At 39.4% G+C, this 18,484-nt stretch overlaps 1 protein-coding gene across 1 annotated transcript in view; it reads left to right on the forward strand.

The window, feature by feature from the left end:
* Vav3 (vav guanine nucleotide exchange factor 3) overlaps positions 1–18,484 on the forward strand; it is a 248,198-nt gene that overhangs the window by 127,128 nt on the left and 102,586 nt on the right. The window contains exons 16-17 of the mRNA XM_028757283.1: positions 8,420–8,521; positions 8,775–8,875. Of these exons, the coding sequence (XP_028613116.1) occupies positions 8,420–8,521; positions 8,775–8,875 (203 nt within the window). The remainder of the gene's footprint in view (positions 1–8,419; positions 8,522–8,774; positions 8,876–18,484) is intronic.

An 18,484-nucleotide genomic window follows, 5' to 3' on the forward strand; every position in this document is an offset into this window, starting at 1 on the left:
TTTCTTTGTCCTTGCAAATAATCATCAGTGTAATTAGTTGTCCAGGCTGTTATGGGAATACACTGTGAAGGAAATAAGCAAGAATTGAATATTGTTTACTGAGGGATCACATGGATGGTATTTTGGTAATTATTTACTACTGACCTGGGGATTCAATTTTAGTTTCAAGGACTAGGTCATTTTTAAAAAGTATTTTTTGATTATTTTATTTATTTTAATTCCAAATGGTGCCCACCTTTCCAGTCTCCTCCCAGAGTTCTTTATCTGATTCCCTCTCCTCTTTGCCTCTGAGAGGGTGCTCCTGCAACCACCCACCCACCCTCTCTCTCCTTAAAATAAGGAGTAGATCATTTTAAATATTTAGATTTTATTCTAAAATTTTCAGTTAGTGAGAGAAATTTCTAATGCTTAATGATACTCTGAATGTTTTATGTTTATGTATATAATTCTAATATATATGTATATATGTATGTATAATAGAAAAGCATGTACATTTGAGATAATTAGTCTCATTTTGAGACTTAAGAATGTTACTTCATAACTAGAGATTTTAGAAGTGTTTTTAATTGAACAGACTAGGTCAACTATTGTAATCTTTAAGAACTAAAATCATTATTATACATATAGAGATGTGTGTGCACACTCATGCACATACCACAGTGTACAATTTTCAGTCCATTCCAGAGGTGTCAGAGGCTGATTCCGGTTGTCAGTCAGAGGTTTCAGAGGCTGACTCCGGTTGTCAGCCTTGGGCTGCAAGTTTTTTCCCCATTGAGCCATCTTGCTGGCCCTCTTCTGATGCTCTTTCGTGTTTAATTGATGGTTTTCAAAGTATAAGAAATATTTTAATAAGTTGTATTAATGGTTCAGCAGGCTCAATGTGATGTGTTGTGCAGTTGGGCCTAAGTGGGGAATCAGGGATATTGTGTGTCAGTCTTTATCTCAGATAATTGAGGTCTTTTTTGGCCATTAGGGATTGCTAGCTGATTTACCTGAGAATATCATCTTTACACTCATAATGGCCTATTTTGTTTTAGAGATGGTTTGCAGTGGGCGCTCACTTTCCTTTTGGCTGATCATGTAGAGCAGAATATCACCAGGTCTACTCTACCCGTAGCATGCATCTAAGGGAGTTTTGCTAGAGACCTTACTCCAGTTTAAGCTGATGAACACTGGACACTTGCATGTAGCTTTCTCTAGATGCCATTTTGAGGTATCTTTGCCTGTTCTTAGTTTCACTGGTCCTCAGTTTCCTTTCTTGAGTTTCCCTAGCTATCCCAATACTGTCATTTACAAATAAGAATTTTGAGTATTTTCTGTTTTTTAAAAACATCTTTCCTTTGTACCTGCTTTGCCATATTACATTGATTAGCTCTTTTAGAACAAGATTGAGTAATATAATTGAATTTAGAAACTTTATTTAAGTTATATTAATTGCAATATACATATTTTTATATTGAGTATGATCACCCTCTTTTCTGGAAACAGGGATTCAGCTACATAACTCTAATTTCCTTAGTATTTGCTATATAACCCAGGCTAGCCTTAAGCATATGATAACCCAACCTCAGCTTCATGAATATTATAGTTGCAGGCTTGCACCATTGCACCTGGGTTTTTCATTTTTGATATCCCTTATCACATTGTAGAACTATTTGTAAAATCTACTTTATTGTCATTTTTATCAGAAGCATGTAAGACCTTCTCACCGCTAACACTTTTATAGAGCAGGGTTTGTTTTTGTAGCTCAGGCTGCCCTTAATTTCAGTGTCTTCTTGCCCTAGCCTTCTGATTGAGGTGATCACATGCAAGTATTTTCGCACCCTATGTATGATATATTTGGTTGAATTTCTTCTTTGACATCTGTAGAAATGAAAAATAGGTTTTAGCTCATTATTAACATGAAAAATTGTTTTAAATATGCATATTTTTTAAGTTTTGAGGAGTCACAGATATAAATGTTCTTAAGCTAAAATATAATTTTTAAAACATCTTCTAGAAGACAGGTTAGTTTCAGTAGTACTGCTTAGAACAATTTATTGCTTCGTAAGTAACTGAAGTTAAATCATGGTTCATAGAAGCATCCATTTTATTATTTTGAGAGTAAAATATTTAAATGGAAGTTATGTTTGTTCAACATTTTCTTATAGAATAATCAGAATATATTATTAATTTGAAACTAATAATACCCATATCTACTCATACATTTTTACTTATCTGTGTACTTTGGGTAGACAAAGCAAACTGCATGCAAAGTTTTTGGGTTTGTCTTTCCAATCATCAGCATCTGCTTTTATCTCTCATTTTCAGTACAATATGATGGAACTACTAGTTTACATATTTTGGAGAATTGTCAAACTATGTACCCTGGAGAGATTTAAATTTTCTTAATACTGATAGTGCAGGAGATAAGATGTTTTCATAAATTATCATCTTATTTCCTGTGGGGCAAGTGGAACCATTTCACCAGACAGAAAAACTGGTAGGTTGAGCAGAGTAAGGAACCAGGCAATTCTCGTAATTGAGAATAGAAGGCATTTGAATCTACTCCCAACTAGGTTCCTGTCCTGGACCACATGACCACCCTACTAAGAGGACCATGACAACTGGTCATGTAGCATAGAGCCTAGAGTTTTCCATGCTAATGAGGTATCTTAGTAGGCTCCTAGGGTTTAGCCAATAAGTTTCCCTTCCCGGGGCATCCCTTCATACAAAATGTGTATAATCCCTGGTCCACCCTGAGTAAGTTGTTTGCATCCTTTTCCACCATGAATAAACGGTTTGGAAAAGCAAGTACTGTCTTTCTCATCAAAGGTTGGCATGGGTGGAGGCATTCATCACATAGAGGTTCACTTAAGGTTCTGCAAAAGACCTCTCTATACTCCTGGCACTCATTCTGAGCTAAGCCAGACTGCGCCGCCCGCCTCCCATCTTAGGTCCTTGGGTCCCTTTCTCAACCCCTCAGAGTTCTCAGAGGCATCTGGGTGCACAAGAGCTTGAGAACCACAGACTGCACCCCAGCCTCCACCATTTCTCACCCAGAGAACATGGATTGAGGCCCCTCTCTTAGGCTGCATTTCACCTCCCCTGAGTGGTGTTCCACCACCCCAGCAGTGAGGCAAAATGCAGAACCACAATTTCTAGTGTAACTAACTGGTTATGACCATTTTCTATGACTTCCTTTTGCTCACATTTGTTTTCTGTGTTCTAAAGCTATTTTCATATTGCAGTGGCTTATAAATTAAAGCTTGTGATTGAAATAAAGAAAAATGATAATTTTAAACATAAAGTCGTGTGTCTATGCATGGGTGTGTGTATGTATGTGTGAGTGTATGCACGTATGTGTGAGCATTTACATGGGGATGGGCATCAGAGCACAACCTGCTCTGTTACTTTCTATTTTATTCCTTTGGATCAGTGTCTCTCAGGGAACCTGGAGTTCTTAGTATTTGGTTAGTTTGATTGGCCAGCAAGCCCCAGCAATAATCCTGTCCCCTCCCTTCAAAGCGGGCCAGGTACTCGGTTTTAGCTGCACAGGTTTTTACATGGGTCTGGGAATCAAAATTCTGGCCCTCACGCTTACACAGCAAGTGCTATTATAACCCACTGAGCCGACTCTACGGCCCCTAAAATTGTTTTTTAATGACTATATTTATAACTACACTATTTAAAAGATATTTCTGAGTGAAACCACAGACTTTGTGCAAAGTGGATATTACTTTGCCACAAGGAAAAAAAGAGAAGGTCTAGATAAATATAAAGTATAAGATTGAACTGAAATGTTAGTTAATTGTTTTGTTTTTCATTTGCATCTTGTTTTATGACAAAAAGCAGACTTTTGAGAACAAATGCAGAAAATGTTACAGTATAAGCACATTTTCCCAACTCGTAACATTTGTAGATACCTAACAATGAATAATTTTTTCTAGTTGAATGTTTGTTGACTCTAAAGAAGAGACAAATTAAAGAGACATCAGTTGTCCTCAGTCACATAATGGGCAGGCAGTCATCCAAACTTTAATGTTGTATGGTGTCTCAATAGGCTCCTTTACAGTTAAACAGTTGGTGAACCCCTCACAAGTCTTTTTAAGTTGCCATTGGATATCAACACAGTGTAGAAGCCAGAATACCTGCAATTAGACATTGTAGACTCCCTTCCCACTGGTAATTAGCCACTATAACTTATTTAAATATCATAATCATATCATCATCATCACCACCACCATCATCATTTAATATACCTACTTATTCAGGGTTTGGCACAGAAAACAATTATCTTCCCCTCCTCTCTCTCTCTCTCTCCCTCTCCCTCTCCCTCTCCCTCTCTCTCTCTCTCTCTCTCTCTCTCTCTCTCTCTCTCTCTCTCTGTGTGTGTGTGTGTGTGTGTGTGTGTGTGTGTGTGTAAAGGTTTAAAGTCTGAGGGGATAATTTTAAGGATGGATCTACTGTTTCAGGGAAGAGAAACTGGGGTGGAGAAATTAAGAGAAACTGAACAGAGTCTGAAGGAGAGAGAAATCCATATTGTGATTCTGAAATTTCAAGGTTGAAAGATGAAGTAGATGGATCAGAATATCAGATAGGTGTGTCAGTGGCTTTTATATATGCTATATTTAAGATGTGCAGGGGAGAGTTGGGGAAAATGAAGTTCTGGGCTGGTAGGAGGCAGATAGGTCTCAGTTTTGGATCTGTGCTGGGGCTAGGTAAGAAGAGACTGCTTCAGAAGAGCAAGACAAGTGTGAAGAGCCTTTGGAGTAAAACCAGACCATACTCAACACGTTTAACTGTCTTTGCTTTTATTAAAAAATGGCACCAGTGCAAAGTGAAAAAAATAGGAGCATGCTGCTGAGAAATCTATGAGATTTCATCAAAGTTCTTAAAAGTTAATTTTCCTATTGTTGAACTCTTTATGTATAGCTACATGATTGAGCTAACTTGTCTCATTGTTAATACTCTTGTGCAGAAAGCCCACACCATTCTTGGTTTCTCTAAGCCTTCTCTTGCCTTGCCACAAGGAATTCCATGTAGAATAGCCACTAAGATTTTTTTTCCGTTTTGATCAACTAAATGTGATGTAATTTCTTATGCACAATCTTGCATTCTGCTGGCCTCTTAGCTCAACTCCATCTCCTCTCTTCACTTACTCGGCCATGGTTGAAGGATCTCTTTACTCTTATAGCCCTAGAATGAACATTTATGCTAATTACTCAGTAAATATATATGAAATGAGTAAGTGACTCTGCTTATATTTTCTGTAAGAAGTCAATGTGAGAAGGCATGTGATGAGTTTGGCAATATGCTGTGTACATTAGAGGTTAAATGCCGTTCTTGACCATGCTTGCCCTGATTCATTCTACTTTCCTGTTCTTCTTATTCAGTCATTTGCTTTCTTTTGGATTCTATAAGCTCACAGGCTACAGGCAATATGATTAATTTCATTCAATTCTATGGACTTTCTCATACACATCTTCTATTGAGGAATTCTGTTCCCTACTCTACTTAAATAATTCAATCGAGGCTGATAACGTAGCTGAGTTGGAAGGGTGCTTGCCTGGTATGAGTGAAGTCTGGGCTTGATTTCCAGTACCACATGAAATGGGCACAATGCAACATGTCTGTTAGCTACTTGAGAGGTGGAGGCTGGTAGATCAGAAATTCAAGATCATCTTCAAAGCAAAATCAAGGCCAACTTGGGCTACATGAAACCTTGATTCAAATGATATTAATAAATAACAACAATAATAATTATACTTGGCTTTGTGATCCGAAGAACATTATTGACTAATAGCCTCCTGAGAGGAAGTGCCAGGAGAAGGAAGATCCTTGGGGAAGTTGACTGTGACAAGGCATAAAACTTTACACCCAGGAAGCCTTACCCTGATGACACTACTGTCCTGTGAACTTGACATTACCACTTCATTAGTGATAACCCACACTGATTCAGGCAATGTGCGACTTCACATACATCACTTTGCTTTTGAGTTGATTCTATTGGTATTCCTGTTTTATACTTACCAACTCTGCTGAGGTCACTCTGTGCTGATTTGCAAGTGAGGATGGAAGCCCAGGTGGTCTAATTTCAGATTCCTACCCTCAGCTGTGCTTTTATATTCACTAGTGCCTCCATAGCAGTCCCAGGGTCATGGAGTTAACATTTATTCTTTAATGTTTGATTTGAAAGTTTGAGAAAAAATAATATTCAGCTTTAGTTTTAAAAAATGTCACAGTTTCTCCCTATCATTCTATTCTACCTCTTCAAATTTCTTTTCCCTTAAGGCAACCACTGTTAACAATATTTTCAGAGTTTTTTTTAAAACCATAAGATTAAAATAAATCCACCCATGGTATATCTGCAATTTTTCCTTCAGCCTTTTGTCTTTTGAAAAGGTAGCCTGTTCTCAGTTGGTTGGTAAAAGTTTTAAGTACAAATGACTCAAACACAACTTTAGTACATGTACATGTTTTTATGTGTGCATATATGTACACACACACACACACACATACATGTATACTATGTAGAACTTGGATTGATTCCAAGGGAAAGGTGTGCCACCCAAGTCTAAGGACGACTGATGAAGTTAAGTTCTTACCTGCTTGGGGATCTAGCAGCACAATTTTCTACCTGATGGAAACCTACTTTGATTTGGAAACTCCAGGTGGATAAAATTTTCAAGTTCCCAGAAATGGAAATGCTATTTCCTTTACTTTGGAACAAGCATTACTTTAGAATAAATTTGACAATGTATATGTGACTGAGGCATTTTGATGCTTAGAGAAAAATGAACAGTAGCCTTTTCCAGCTACAGAAATGGGTTTTGACGCAGACTTTCTAGAGTCAATGTCAGAGTTTTGTTTCTAGACCCTTCTATGAAGAAGGGCACCGTGATTTCTAATCAGCAACACACACACACACACACACACACACACACACACACACAACACACACACACACACACACACACACACACACACACACACACATCTCTTAGTGGAAATAGCTATACTTTTTGTTGTGCATTGGAACATTTTCCTAAAAAGAGAGGTCACCAGAAGCACCGAGTAGAGAACTCCCAGATGGCGCCCAGATTTGATTCCCTTTCAGCAGCTCCTATTCAGCAGATGGATGGGAAGGCTGACCTCTCTGACACTTCTGCATCACTGCCTGCTACTCCAATTGCCTTGGCGAATGTTTTTTCATAAGGCTTCTTCTGGTACCTCAGAGATTGATGCCTGGCTGCCCGCCTGTGTTATGCTTCATTACACTGCGACTCTGTGAGCTGGAGAGGTGCAGTATTCTATAAGAGGGGAAATCCTAGCTCATCAGAATCTCAAACATATCTTACAGTCTCTCAGGTTGTGTGTAATATCTCAGAAGATATTATCTTTTCTAGATGTATCTCTAATTCATATTTATTTAAAGCTTCCCTTTATTCTATTTTTTCTGTCCTATGGCTAGATTAAAAACAATGTAAACAATTCTCTAAGAATATCTATATCTGACTGTTTCCAACATACCTGCTAAGCTTCAAAGCCCTAGTAATTTAGATGTGGATATTGCCGATTTGTTTCTTTCATTATAGCCTTAGTGGCTGAGAACACACACCTGGGTGGATGCTCTTCATTAGCCGTTTCTATCACCTTAGGGGAAGCATTGCTTTAGGATAAGCCTGTTTCATTCCTTGTGAGCTAGTCCTATTACTCATGCCTTATTCAGTACTAACATGAAAGGTAAACAAGAAGTGAATGCCAAGGGTTTTCTCCATGCCCAGCATATGCTAACTGTGCACTGAAGTGCTTCTTATCATGAAGTGATTCATGATAGTTTTGGGTGCCTGTGTGTAGGACATTAGTACAGTTCCAAATGAAGTGCTTTTTGTTCAGTTTTATTTGGACTGTAAAGCAAGTAAATTGTTAAGGCAGAATGTTTCTGGTCAGATCACTGCAGTGCTGGCCACCTTCTATAGGATGACCTTGATCCTTTCTGGAGACCCTCACAGAATCCCTGCACTTCCTTAGAGATGAGCTCCTGAAACACTCTGTACTCTGCCTTACCTCCCATCTCACCAGCTAGTTCATATTTCCATGATATAGTAAAGCAAAGAACTTGACACATGACATGAATATCTAGCTGGTTCTGGTTTCCAGCAGACCGACCGAGGTGGCATGGCTCAGAGACCTCTGTGACACACAGTTCTGAGAAGGATCAAGTTGCTGACGTCTTCTAAGTCACAGGTCTCTACACAACTGGGCTTCAGGGAAGATTTTAGTGCTAGCAGACGTTTGGCTTGCAAACTAGTATGTACTGACTTACCTTTGAGCACAAGTTGGCTTTCTCCTGATGCAGGTTGGATGAATTTGCTATGTGCTTAGACTGACACTTGGTCATGAAACTATGTAGGAAGTGACTTTTCCCTTTTTGCAGATCCAACATAAGGCCAGACTATGCAGACTCCAATTCCCATGATTTCAAGATGCACACCTTCACTCGGGTGACATCCTGCAGGGTCTGCCAGATGCTCCTGAGGTAAGCTTTCTCAGGCCCTTCTTCCTATTTAGATGAATAGGTGTAGTTGTGAAGTACCTCAGAGTTCTCTAGCAATCTGCCCAAGGGTGCTCTGAAGCAGACGTGTTACCTTTTCCACCTGCTGGCCTTGAGTCCTTTTACTGATGGTGATTTGGGTAGTGATATGATCCCACTTTCCTTACACTGGTTATTTTATATAAGCAGAACTTAGCACTTTTTAATACACCATTCTCTATTTTTTTTTAACTTTCAGGGGAACATTTTATCAAGGCTACTTATGTTTTAAGTGTGGAGCAAAAGCACATAAAGAATGTTTGGGAAGAGTAGACAATTGTGGCAGAGTTAATTCCATTGGTAAGTCATGTTTATTGTGGGGATTCTGTTTCTAATGAGGATATAAAGCTTGCTAAATATAATTAAGGCCCAATTGACTCTTAATATGTGTTTATTGGAACATATCTTTTTTGAACACATCATCAATAAGCACAATTATAAAATTGTTTAAGATCTGTGTGACTTTTCTACATGACTTAGTTTTAAACTGTTTAATATTTATTTGACTTTTATATGTACTTGGGAGCAGAGGTCTTCAGGATGTACTTGGATGGTTTTGTGACACTCCCTTCAATTACCTCCATCCCAAAATATATCACCGAATTATTTGAATACTGCCAATGCAAATAGTATTAAAAACAAAAGGAGAAAGAAAATGTTCTTCTATCTTGAGCTCTTAAACTTTTTCTTTCTTCTCTTAAATATTTAGATCAGATTCGTTATTGGTTCCAGAAGCAAACATTACACAGACTAATTCAAGAATTCATGAATTGAATGCATTATCATTTTCCTCATTGAACAAAGCATATATCCTTTGGATTTATGTAAACAGTTTCTACTTGGTTTTTAAAAATAGCACTCTATGCTTGTTGGATGGGCTCATTGGAAATTATGCATTCAGTAGCCTTTGCCTCTCTCTGCTCCTCTTGAGCCGTTTCCCTTCTCTTTCTTTTCTGGCCTCTTTATTCTTTCTCTTTCTTCTTCTTTCTCTTTGTCCTTTTCCCCTGAGTTCCTCTCTGTTTTATCAATAAGACCTTTCAAAATCAGGAAGAGTTTTTGAACACAAGAAAGGATCTTTAACAGCTTGAGTTCAAAAGGTAGCCATGTCAACCTTTGATTTTCCCAGAGGAGAAGGTGGACATTGAATTATTTTGGATAATGTGAAGAAGAGCAGAACAGAGAATGTCTTATTTCAGGGCTGAGTTCAGAAAATGGACAGTTGTAGAACAGTGGAACCTCTTAGAGGGCAGAGATCACAGCAAAGCCCTGTCCCTCTGCTCCTTCAATAGATATCTTCAAAGGGCTCCATGTGCCGTTCTCTGTGCCAGGCAAGGACAACCAAAGATCTTGACATTGACTGAGTTCCTCCACTGTATTAGCTACTGCCCTATCCTACAGATACTGTGTAGTTTTTAGAGCAGCCCTTCCCATGGCCAGTCAGTTCAGATGGCCTCTGCTACTTGATGGAAACAGGAAGTGAAACAGACAAGGTTACTGTTTTCATCAGTCTGAAGGTCAGAACTCTTTACAAGGTGGTGAAATAAACAGTGATGTTATGCCTCACGACTGTTACTCTTCAACCGTCAGCCTGATACAGTGACCACTTAAAGTTTGATTGTTTTCATCCTCACCCATCCCACTCTTCAGTGAGCATGCTATTTGCTTACGACAAGCTAGAGTGCTTTCAAAAGTTCCATAGTTTTAGATTTGAATTACTTAGTGAGGGCCAGGTGTCCTTAGGGGCCACATCTGCCCTCGCCATATAAGTCCTAAGAACTGAGACATAGATACCTTCTGATCCAGGGCCCCTTATTTTAAAAGTGCAGAAACAGCCTCATAAACAGGTGAAAGGAAAGCAACTGAAGATAAGAACGCAAGTGCCTTGCAGGCCATAGATCGTGAGATATAAAGATATCGTCCCTTACAAGACAGCAGCATTTCGTAATTCTCATAATTCACCATCAAGCAGGGGAAAGTTCTCTCTGGTTTTGTTTTTGAATCTCTGGCTATGTTACAGGAACACCTGACCTTGGGCTTTTGAGCCTCTCATGCTGACCACCAGGCTCTCATAATCCATGATTTTCTCTTCTTTTCTTTATGACTGTTCCTGCTTCAGACTTTGAAGAGATAAGTGAGTGACATTGAATTTGCATAATTAATTAGTAGTATGAAATGTCAAGAAGCTACCTAGCAGACTTTTATTCTCCTCAGACCAGGCTTTGTAACTTAGAGGTTACACCCCATCTTCATCCCATCCTCAGGATGTAGGGGCTGTATGTGATCTCTGCATAAACACCTTTCCCCCGTCCCTCAGCAGGTGCCCTCTGAAAACTGGAAGACATCACACTCATCCATCCTTGGACTAGTGTAGGCAACTGTTGAGGACAGACTTCCAGTCTTAGCCTGGTAGATCTGCTTTTGAATGTGGTAGAGTAGATACTATGTTGGGGTTAGAGGCAGGCTATTCTCATGTTCTCTTTCCTGGTCTGCTGAGAATCCCTGGCTGACATATTTTATAGTGAAGACTTAACCACTTGAAGAAGTTCAGCAATTTGTTTACCCAACTTCTGCAGTATCTGGGGCAACACAGACGTAAGGAAGAGAGGAGGAAGCCCAAGATTAATTTGGAGCTAGAGATGTGCTTTACTTGAGTGGAAATTCTGTGTGGAGGGGAGTGTGCTGCTTGGTGAACTTGACTTTGAGAAAAATTACCCTAACAAGGTAATTTTGTTGTCAGGTAATGTTGACTTCAGGCAAAGTTAAATGATATATAATCATTTCCCACATAACATAAATCATAGCTTGAGACTCACTCTTACTTTATTGTGGTTTCTAGTCCCAAAGCTTAACCCAGTCTACCTATATTCTCAAGATAGAGAGGAAAATTATGGCTGGCTAGTGTAGTCAGAAGTACATCTATAGTTTGAGGTGTCATGATGCATTTGGATGGTGATATTGTTATTGTAATAAACCATGGACACTTGTGGATGAGGAACATGATGTTTCTGTTTGAATGGGCCATATTCACAGAAAGAAGTGGGGAGGTAAAGCATGATGGCGTAAACCAGGCTCTACTGAAGTCTAGAAATCCCACCCCCCTACTCTGCTGTCATTGCCGCATCCTCTTGTGCCCAGTAACCGTCTCACTATAGCCCTGGCCTCTCAGTTTTGTCCATTGGAAGCTGTTAGCCAGTCCAGTCCCAATACTCTCATACTCCATTATCTCACAGGCCACCTTTGAAGATCAGATTTATTTCTTTCACTTAAGTTGCAACCCACATCTCATGAGAATTAGTCTTGGCTCCATCTACAAATCCAGATGTAATTCATCTTCAGTTCATGTATCATCTCCCAGTTGCCTTCAAGTAATCTCCAGTACCTGGAACAAAGGCAGTTTCCTTATGCCAATACATGGTGTCTGACTTTTTGTAAGCCTAATGATGCCTTCTCTCTCTCTCTTTACTCACCTTTTGTTTTTCTTCCATCTTGCTTAAAACCCAATGCTACAATATTGCTTTTGATAGAAATCTCACTGTCTCTATGTTTCTGTCTGCTTCATCTTATTCCTTAGATAGATATTCTTAACTGATCTTTCAAACCCTTTTAAAATCCATTGTATCACTCACTTCTATTCTTTCCATTTCCTACACAATACTGCCCGAGCTTTCCCCTAACAGCACACATAGTTCTGGTCATTTTTCTGTCCCTCTTTTGACCGACCATTCCTTGACGTTCCCAACTGACATTGAATTTCGGCCTATTCACAGTTCTTCAACTATGTTGTCATATACACCGTTGTTTCTCTTTTAGTTTTTCCTTCCTTGTTCTATTCAGTTCTTGAAAACTCAAGCAGATACTACCTCATTTGGAAGACTTTCTGATACTCTCCATGCCTGGCCTTTCTTAGTCTATCAGTTATCTGTGTTTTCCTAGCATTTTATAATTAACTTTATCATAGCATTTATCACATTTATGATAATTGCCATCTGGCTGATCTCTCTAATTAGAATCAACCATATGCAGTTGATGTTTTGACCTAAGGGAAGACCTGGTGTTCGAGTATGTGGAAGAGTAACCTGCTATAGTGATAGATGACTGAGTGAGGGTCCTGAGCCCTGAAGATCACTAGCATCTGAAATCTAGAAGTGGTGGGTATAGGAGTTTATCCAGGCTTGGCTTCCTTGCTTGTAATATAAAGCTTGTTAAGATGGTTATCAAGATGTTTTGTTGAAACAAAACAAAACAAAAACAAAAGCCCTCATTTTGTGATTCACTGGGTTGTACTTTAAACATAAAATAAACTAAGTAGATCTTTTACATTCCTTTCTGGGTAGTTATCCAAGGAAAGACTTATACCCTAAGCACTGATTACCAGGGAGTACACCTGAGGCAGGCTAATGAGAGGCAAAAAACAAACAAACAAACAAACAAACAACCTAAAAAACAGATCACAGAACACACCTGGTGCCAAAAAAACAAAACCAAAACCAAAAAAGAAAAAACTCTTGTATTTTATAAATCTATTTATTGATCCAGTCAGTTTTATTGTTGGGATTTGTTTTGTTTTGTTTGTTTGTTTGTTTGTTTTAGCTCTTATTGCTACCTATAGATGGAATGGAATATTACCCCACTTCGCCCTACAGATTGAAAATTCAGCCCTTTCTTTTCTTAGTTCCTGTTTTACTTCCTTGCCAATCATCAATATCACCTTGATCATCCAATGGTCATATGAATTTAATTCTTCAGTTTAGAGGGTAGGGCTCATTTATTCTCCTAGGTTACTTTTGTAATAGTGGGTACCCACCCCCAACCCTAACCCCAGTCTCTAGTAGCTTTAAAGTTTAATTCAGAAAACACACACTGTTTACTGGGAATTCATTGGTCCTCCAAAGCAGGGCCCTCACCAAGTATATGGCTGTCCAGTTCCTTCTGTGCCTACAAGCATGACAGGGTGGGAAGCTTTTACATCCATGCCCTGGAAATAGACATTGTTCATCTCTGCCATGAGGGCAAATCACATACATGGCCTCGGCTTGATTGTATGGAAAGCTGGACTGTAATGGAAGAATGGGGCTAACTACACAGTGAGAATTGCTCGGTCTGCCAGTACTTTCTCTTGTAGGCTCCCTGAGCCTTTGGTGTAGAAATGAAGGAAAATGTGGGGAATCTGTTTCTTATCTTTTGAATCTATCCCCTTGTACCAAGTCCAAGGGTGGGACATTTAAAATCAACTTATCACTTTGCCTATAATAGAACTATTTCAATATAAACAGTTCCAACAATACAATATGTATTGTATTAACCATCAGGCTTTAAAAGAGCTTGTTCACTTTGACTGTGGAAGTTTGCCTTATTGTTTAGACGTTGTCTTCTCTTGGTTTTAGAAACCTTTTCTATTTCATGCTCTATTATCCTTTAAATCTACTGAGTCTCATTCACCCTGGAAATAATAATTACTTGGCAAAAAATGCACTGCATTTTTTGAATGAAGCAATCTATTTAAATTAATATGTGAGCATGACAGATTATTACTTTAAGTATATCTGAAGTAGGAGAAAAACATGCAATTTTTTTTCCCCAGTAAGACAAACTATGGAACTTGGAAACACATTTGAAGGTTGGGTAGTTTGCATCTTAATGCCTGGGGATTTGCATGGACATAAATAAAGGCCAGGCAGGAAATTCTGCTCTACCTCGTTTACTGAACTCAACTTGACTCCAGCTTGTTCACCATAGAAGCCTTGATGATCTCCACTCACAAAGGCTCTGAAGTCTTTGCCAAACCTCCCAGTGATAGTAATGAATAGGTATGAGTGCCATTATATGAAACTCTCAGCAAGTTACTGCAAAGCTGATGCAATTCTAGGGTGGTGTTTCCTTCTCACAGTACACGGTGGGGAAGGGCTAATCCCAGGCTGCAAACTTCAGGCTCATTTATGATCTTGCTTGGTAGTAACATAAGACTATATGACTAAGCCCCCTTTGTCCCCTTCTTGTCCTGACAGCAATCAATATAAGTTTTCCCCCCCATCTTCCAGATTAAACAGAGAGAGAGAGAGAGAGAGAGAGAGAGAGAGAGAGAGAGAGAGAGAGAGAGAGAAGCATTGGATGTAAATGTTGCTGGAACAGACAACTTTGTACACAACTTTGATTTAATGTATCTTTTCCTTCAGTAAGAACGTAAGCCTCAGCTGCTCTAATATGTAGCCGAAGCAGATCTCCATTTGCTTATCTGTTTAATTGCTCCTTTATCTAGGTCAGCTGCTGCTCCTGCTGCTGCTGTAGCTGGCTCTAACAGGAATGGAGTTGCCTTAGTATCCTGCTGGTTTTAAAAGCTGTGAGGTTCTTTCCTAGAACCTGTACAAGTCCGTGTCTGAAACAGGCTCTTTTATAAATAGCATTGACTATTTTAAGATGCAGTGAAACTTGTAGAGTAAAATGTTATTTCAGTCTTCTACCACCAGACCTTTTTATCATGTTAATTGAACAAACTGAGCCTTGATCTCTGATTTCATTACCAAGAGGTGACTTTGCTTCTATGTGAGGGCACTTGAACCTTTTGTATAAATGAGTCATCTTTTTTGATTCATCAAGACAATTTTGCATGCAAGAATAGTTATTTTACCTTTTATTTGACAGTTAGGGTCAACTTAGTGATGCATTAATAATTGTATAAAAAAAGAATTGGAAACTGGTTTTTATTAAATTTAAGTTGAAATCAACCCCCCTCCCACCCACCCCAGGTATTATTTATGGAGTGTGGCTTTCTATTCTTTTCCAAAACACCATTGTAGATCAGAATAATGAGCATAACATTTATATATCATCTTTCAAAATTTGTTCAATGTTGTGTTTTATAGCAATAGCATGTTAGCCATGATGGCTAGGTACCTTCCATAACAGCATCAGTCACTGCTTTTAGGTGGCCTCTCTTGGAACAACCAATCTGACTGGGCACTGGCTTGTTTGGTCTTAAATAGAACTTCAGATAAAAGACAGAACAAATTGTGTAATAAGATATTAATTGAGAGCCACTTCTATACTGGACTATACTACATGACAGGACTGAATTTGGCATTTAAACAAACACATTATGGAATGTGAATCTAAAACTTCAGTGAAAATTATTATTTTATCCAGTCGGTCCATTGAGCTCTGCTGGCTTCAGAGATGGAGTTCAGCAATAGCTCCAAGCACCTTAGTTACACCGCTTCTCAGGAGTACCAGTTGGGACATGATGAAAGAATTCAAGGCTTAAACCCCTCGAGGGCCTGTAAGTCACCATCCAGAAAGTTCCTGAAAGGGAAAGAACATGTTATAGTTTGGTCAATAGGAGCCTGAGAAGAAGGCTGCAGGGCAAGGAGAAGTTGAGGATTAAAATCTTTTAGAAACTTAAAGAATTGAATTACTATCCTAGGAAAGTTCCCATGAGAGGGAAAAAAAAAAAGAAGAGAGCGATAGAAAGAGGAGACTTTTCATCGTCTTTCAACCAGCAACCTTTTTTCCTAGGTCAGATTTCAGCTAAAGACTTGATGATAACCAGCCCTTATTACCCAAGATGTCATTGCTGTCCTATACACACAGAATTTTTTAGCATTCCAAGCTCCTGCCACAGTAGATTTGGATTCATACCAAGAGAAAGTGAAGGCTGGAACTGGAGGCTTCAAAATGAGATCAACTTTCCCATGGAACACTTTTTAGGGAAGGTAGCTGTTCCATTTTTCCAGCAAGAATAAACTTTTACTTTGAAATACATCTGAACTAGTGTAGTAGATGGATTTTCCAGTCATGTTGCCATTGCATTACTGTTAAGTTAATCAGCTGTTGAATTAATATTTATGTGAATTAAGATAATGTCTAAAAAGGCGTCAGTCTAGTTTAATGTTATTGGCACTGTCGAAAAGTCAAAAGTATAAACAAAGGACCTTGGCTAAGAATTTCTGAACAGAATAGATTCTAAAACAGAAACTTACAGTAGGGTATGATGTAAGAACTCAGATTTTAAGAATGTATATTTGTCTGCTTTACTTAACACAGCCAATTCAGAGCACTGGCTACTCTTTGCTGAGCCTACAGAAGTGAAGATCCTGTGTCCCTGGTGGCTGTGGGGACAGGGAATAGTCAATGAAGGGGAAAGGCTAACACCGTAGAAGGACTCCTATGACATTGTAGTTGGAGACCTATCCAGTTCTGAGCCCCTGCCTTCTCACCTGCTTTACACTGGAAGGCTTTGTGTAAAGTGATTTTTAGTGCCTCAAATCAGTGTGATGTGGAAAAGAGAGGTCCTTGATGTTACCCTAAAGGAAGCATGCAAGCAAGCAAGCAGAAGATGGCAAGGAGAGGAAGTGAGGGAGAGCACATTGAAACAAAGTCAGCTTAGTCATGTTTGTTCTTCATTGGTATTAGTCTGATCCCAGCCATGCCAGACCCTTATTCTTTCCTGGATTCTGTTGTTGGTAACACTTATGCCGAGAAATGACTGTCTTGTAGCCAGTCCAACACCGTGAGATAGGAAAAGCTCGTGAAGGAGGGTCTTCTCTTCCTTATATGGGAAGAGGTGTGGCTTTCTAAAGAGTAAGGCAGAAATCTCAATCCCCCTGATTCCTTTTACCAAGCAGCACCCAGGGAGCCCTCATGAAGCTGAGTGACCTGAACATTGGCACATGAGGTGATTTTTCAGTTTTGTGCAACAAATAATACATTTGAAAAATGTTGTAAGAGACCTGCTTTACAAGGGCATCAAAACATTCCCATGCAAAGACTCATAAAAAAAGGATATTTAAAATTTAAAAAGTACATGTTCAGTAATAAACTCCAAATCTGAAAGCTAGGAGAAGTGCTATACCAGGGATCTCTTGGTAGTCCCTGAGCTTTCCTAGTGTCCTTCCGTAGCAGTCTTAAGCCCTTCTCCTGCTTTGTGGCCTGTGGGTTATGATTGGTACTTTTGGCTATTCATCTGACTTACCAGCAGAAGATGGTAGTTTGGGACATCCTGGAATACATAGGTTTTTCAGTGTACCAGTGAAATGGGGATGCCAGGTATACTTCTAAGGACACAAGTTCAGTGGCTAGGGAGATGTCTCTGAGAGGGGAAAGGCTTGCTGGGCAATGATGGGCTCCTGCGTTTAGAACAGCTCTGAACCCACATAAAAGTCAAGTGTGATGGTGTACCACAGTAACCCAGCACAAGGATGGAGACAGGTGAATCCTGGGAGCTTGCTGGCTAGTCAGTGTGCCTATCTGAAATGACATGGTCTAGGTTCAGTGAGAGACTCTGCATCACAGTATAAAGCAGAGAAGCAACAAAGGAGCATGCCAGTTATCAAACTCTGCTTTTCAGCACACACAGGTAAGTTAATCCACATGGATATACCATTACCATCATAGAATACATACACACACACACACACACACACACACACACACACACACACACAGTGTGGAGGCTTTGGGAGAAACAAAACAAAACAGCAGAAACCCTAAGTTCAGTTAACCAGCATCCTGAATCCAGCTGTAAGATAACTCTCATAGCCTCCCTTCCTAGCCGTCTCTCTCTCTTAGGTCTTGGGTATTCTATCTTCTGAAGCCTGCTTCTACAGGGGTGGAACAGACGTGAGCTAGCCTTTCTGTCCAGGAATATTCCTTTGTAAAAGCTGGTTTCAAAACAAGCAAAGATGCCTTCATAGGAGGCAGTCAGTCATCTGTGAAGCTAGGGTGCTGGGATTTGAAATCGACAAAGGGAAGCAGACTTAGATTTTTCTCCAGAAGGTGACTTTCTGCTCATGGAGCTTCCATTCCCATTAATCTGGAGTTATCCTATAAAATGGAGAGAGAGAGAGAGAGAGAGAGAGGAAGAAAGCGACCCCATGGGTGGAACAGACGTGAGCTAGCCTTACTGTCCCGGAATAT

The sequence above is a fragment of the Grammomys surdaster genome, unplaced genomic scaffold (assembly GCF_004785775.1).
Source record: "Grammomys surdaster isolate TR1022 unplaced genomic scaffold, NIH_TR_1.0 126158, whole genome shotgun sequence".
In the NCBI taxonomy this organism is placed as follows: domain Eukaryota; kingdom Metazoa; phylum Chordata; class Mammalia; order Rodentia; family Muridae; genus Grammomys; species Grammomys surdaster.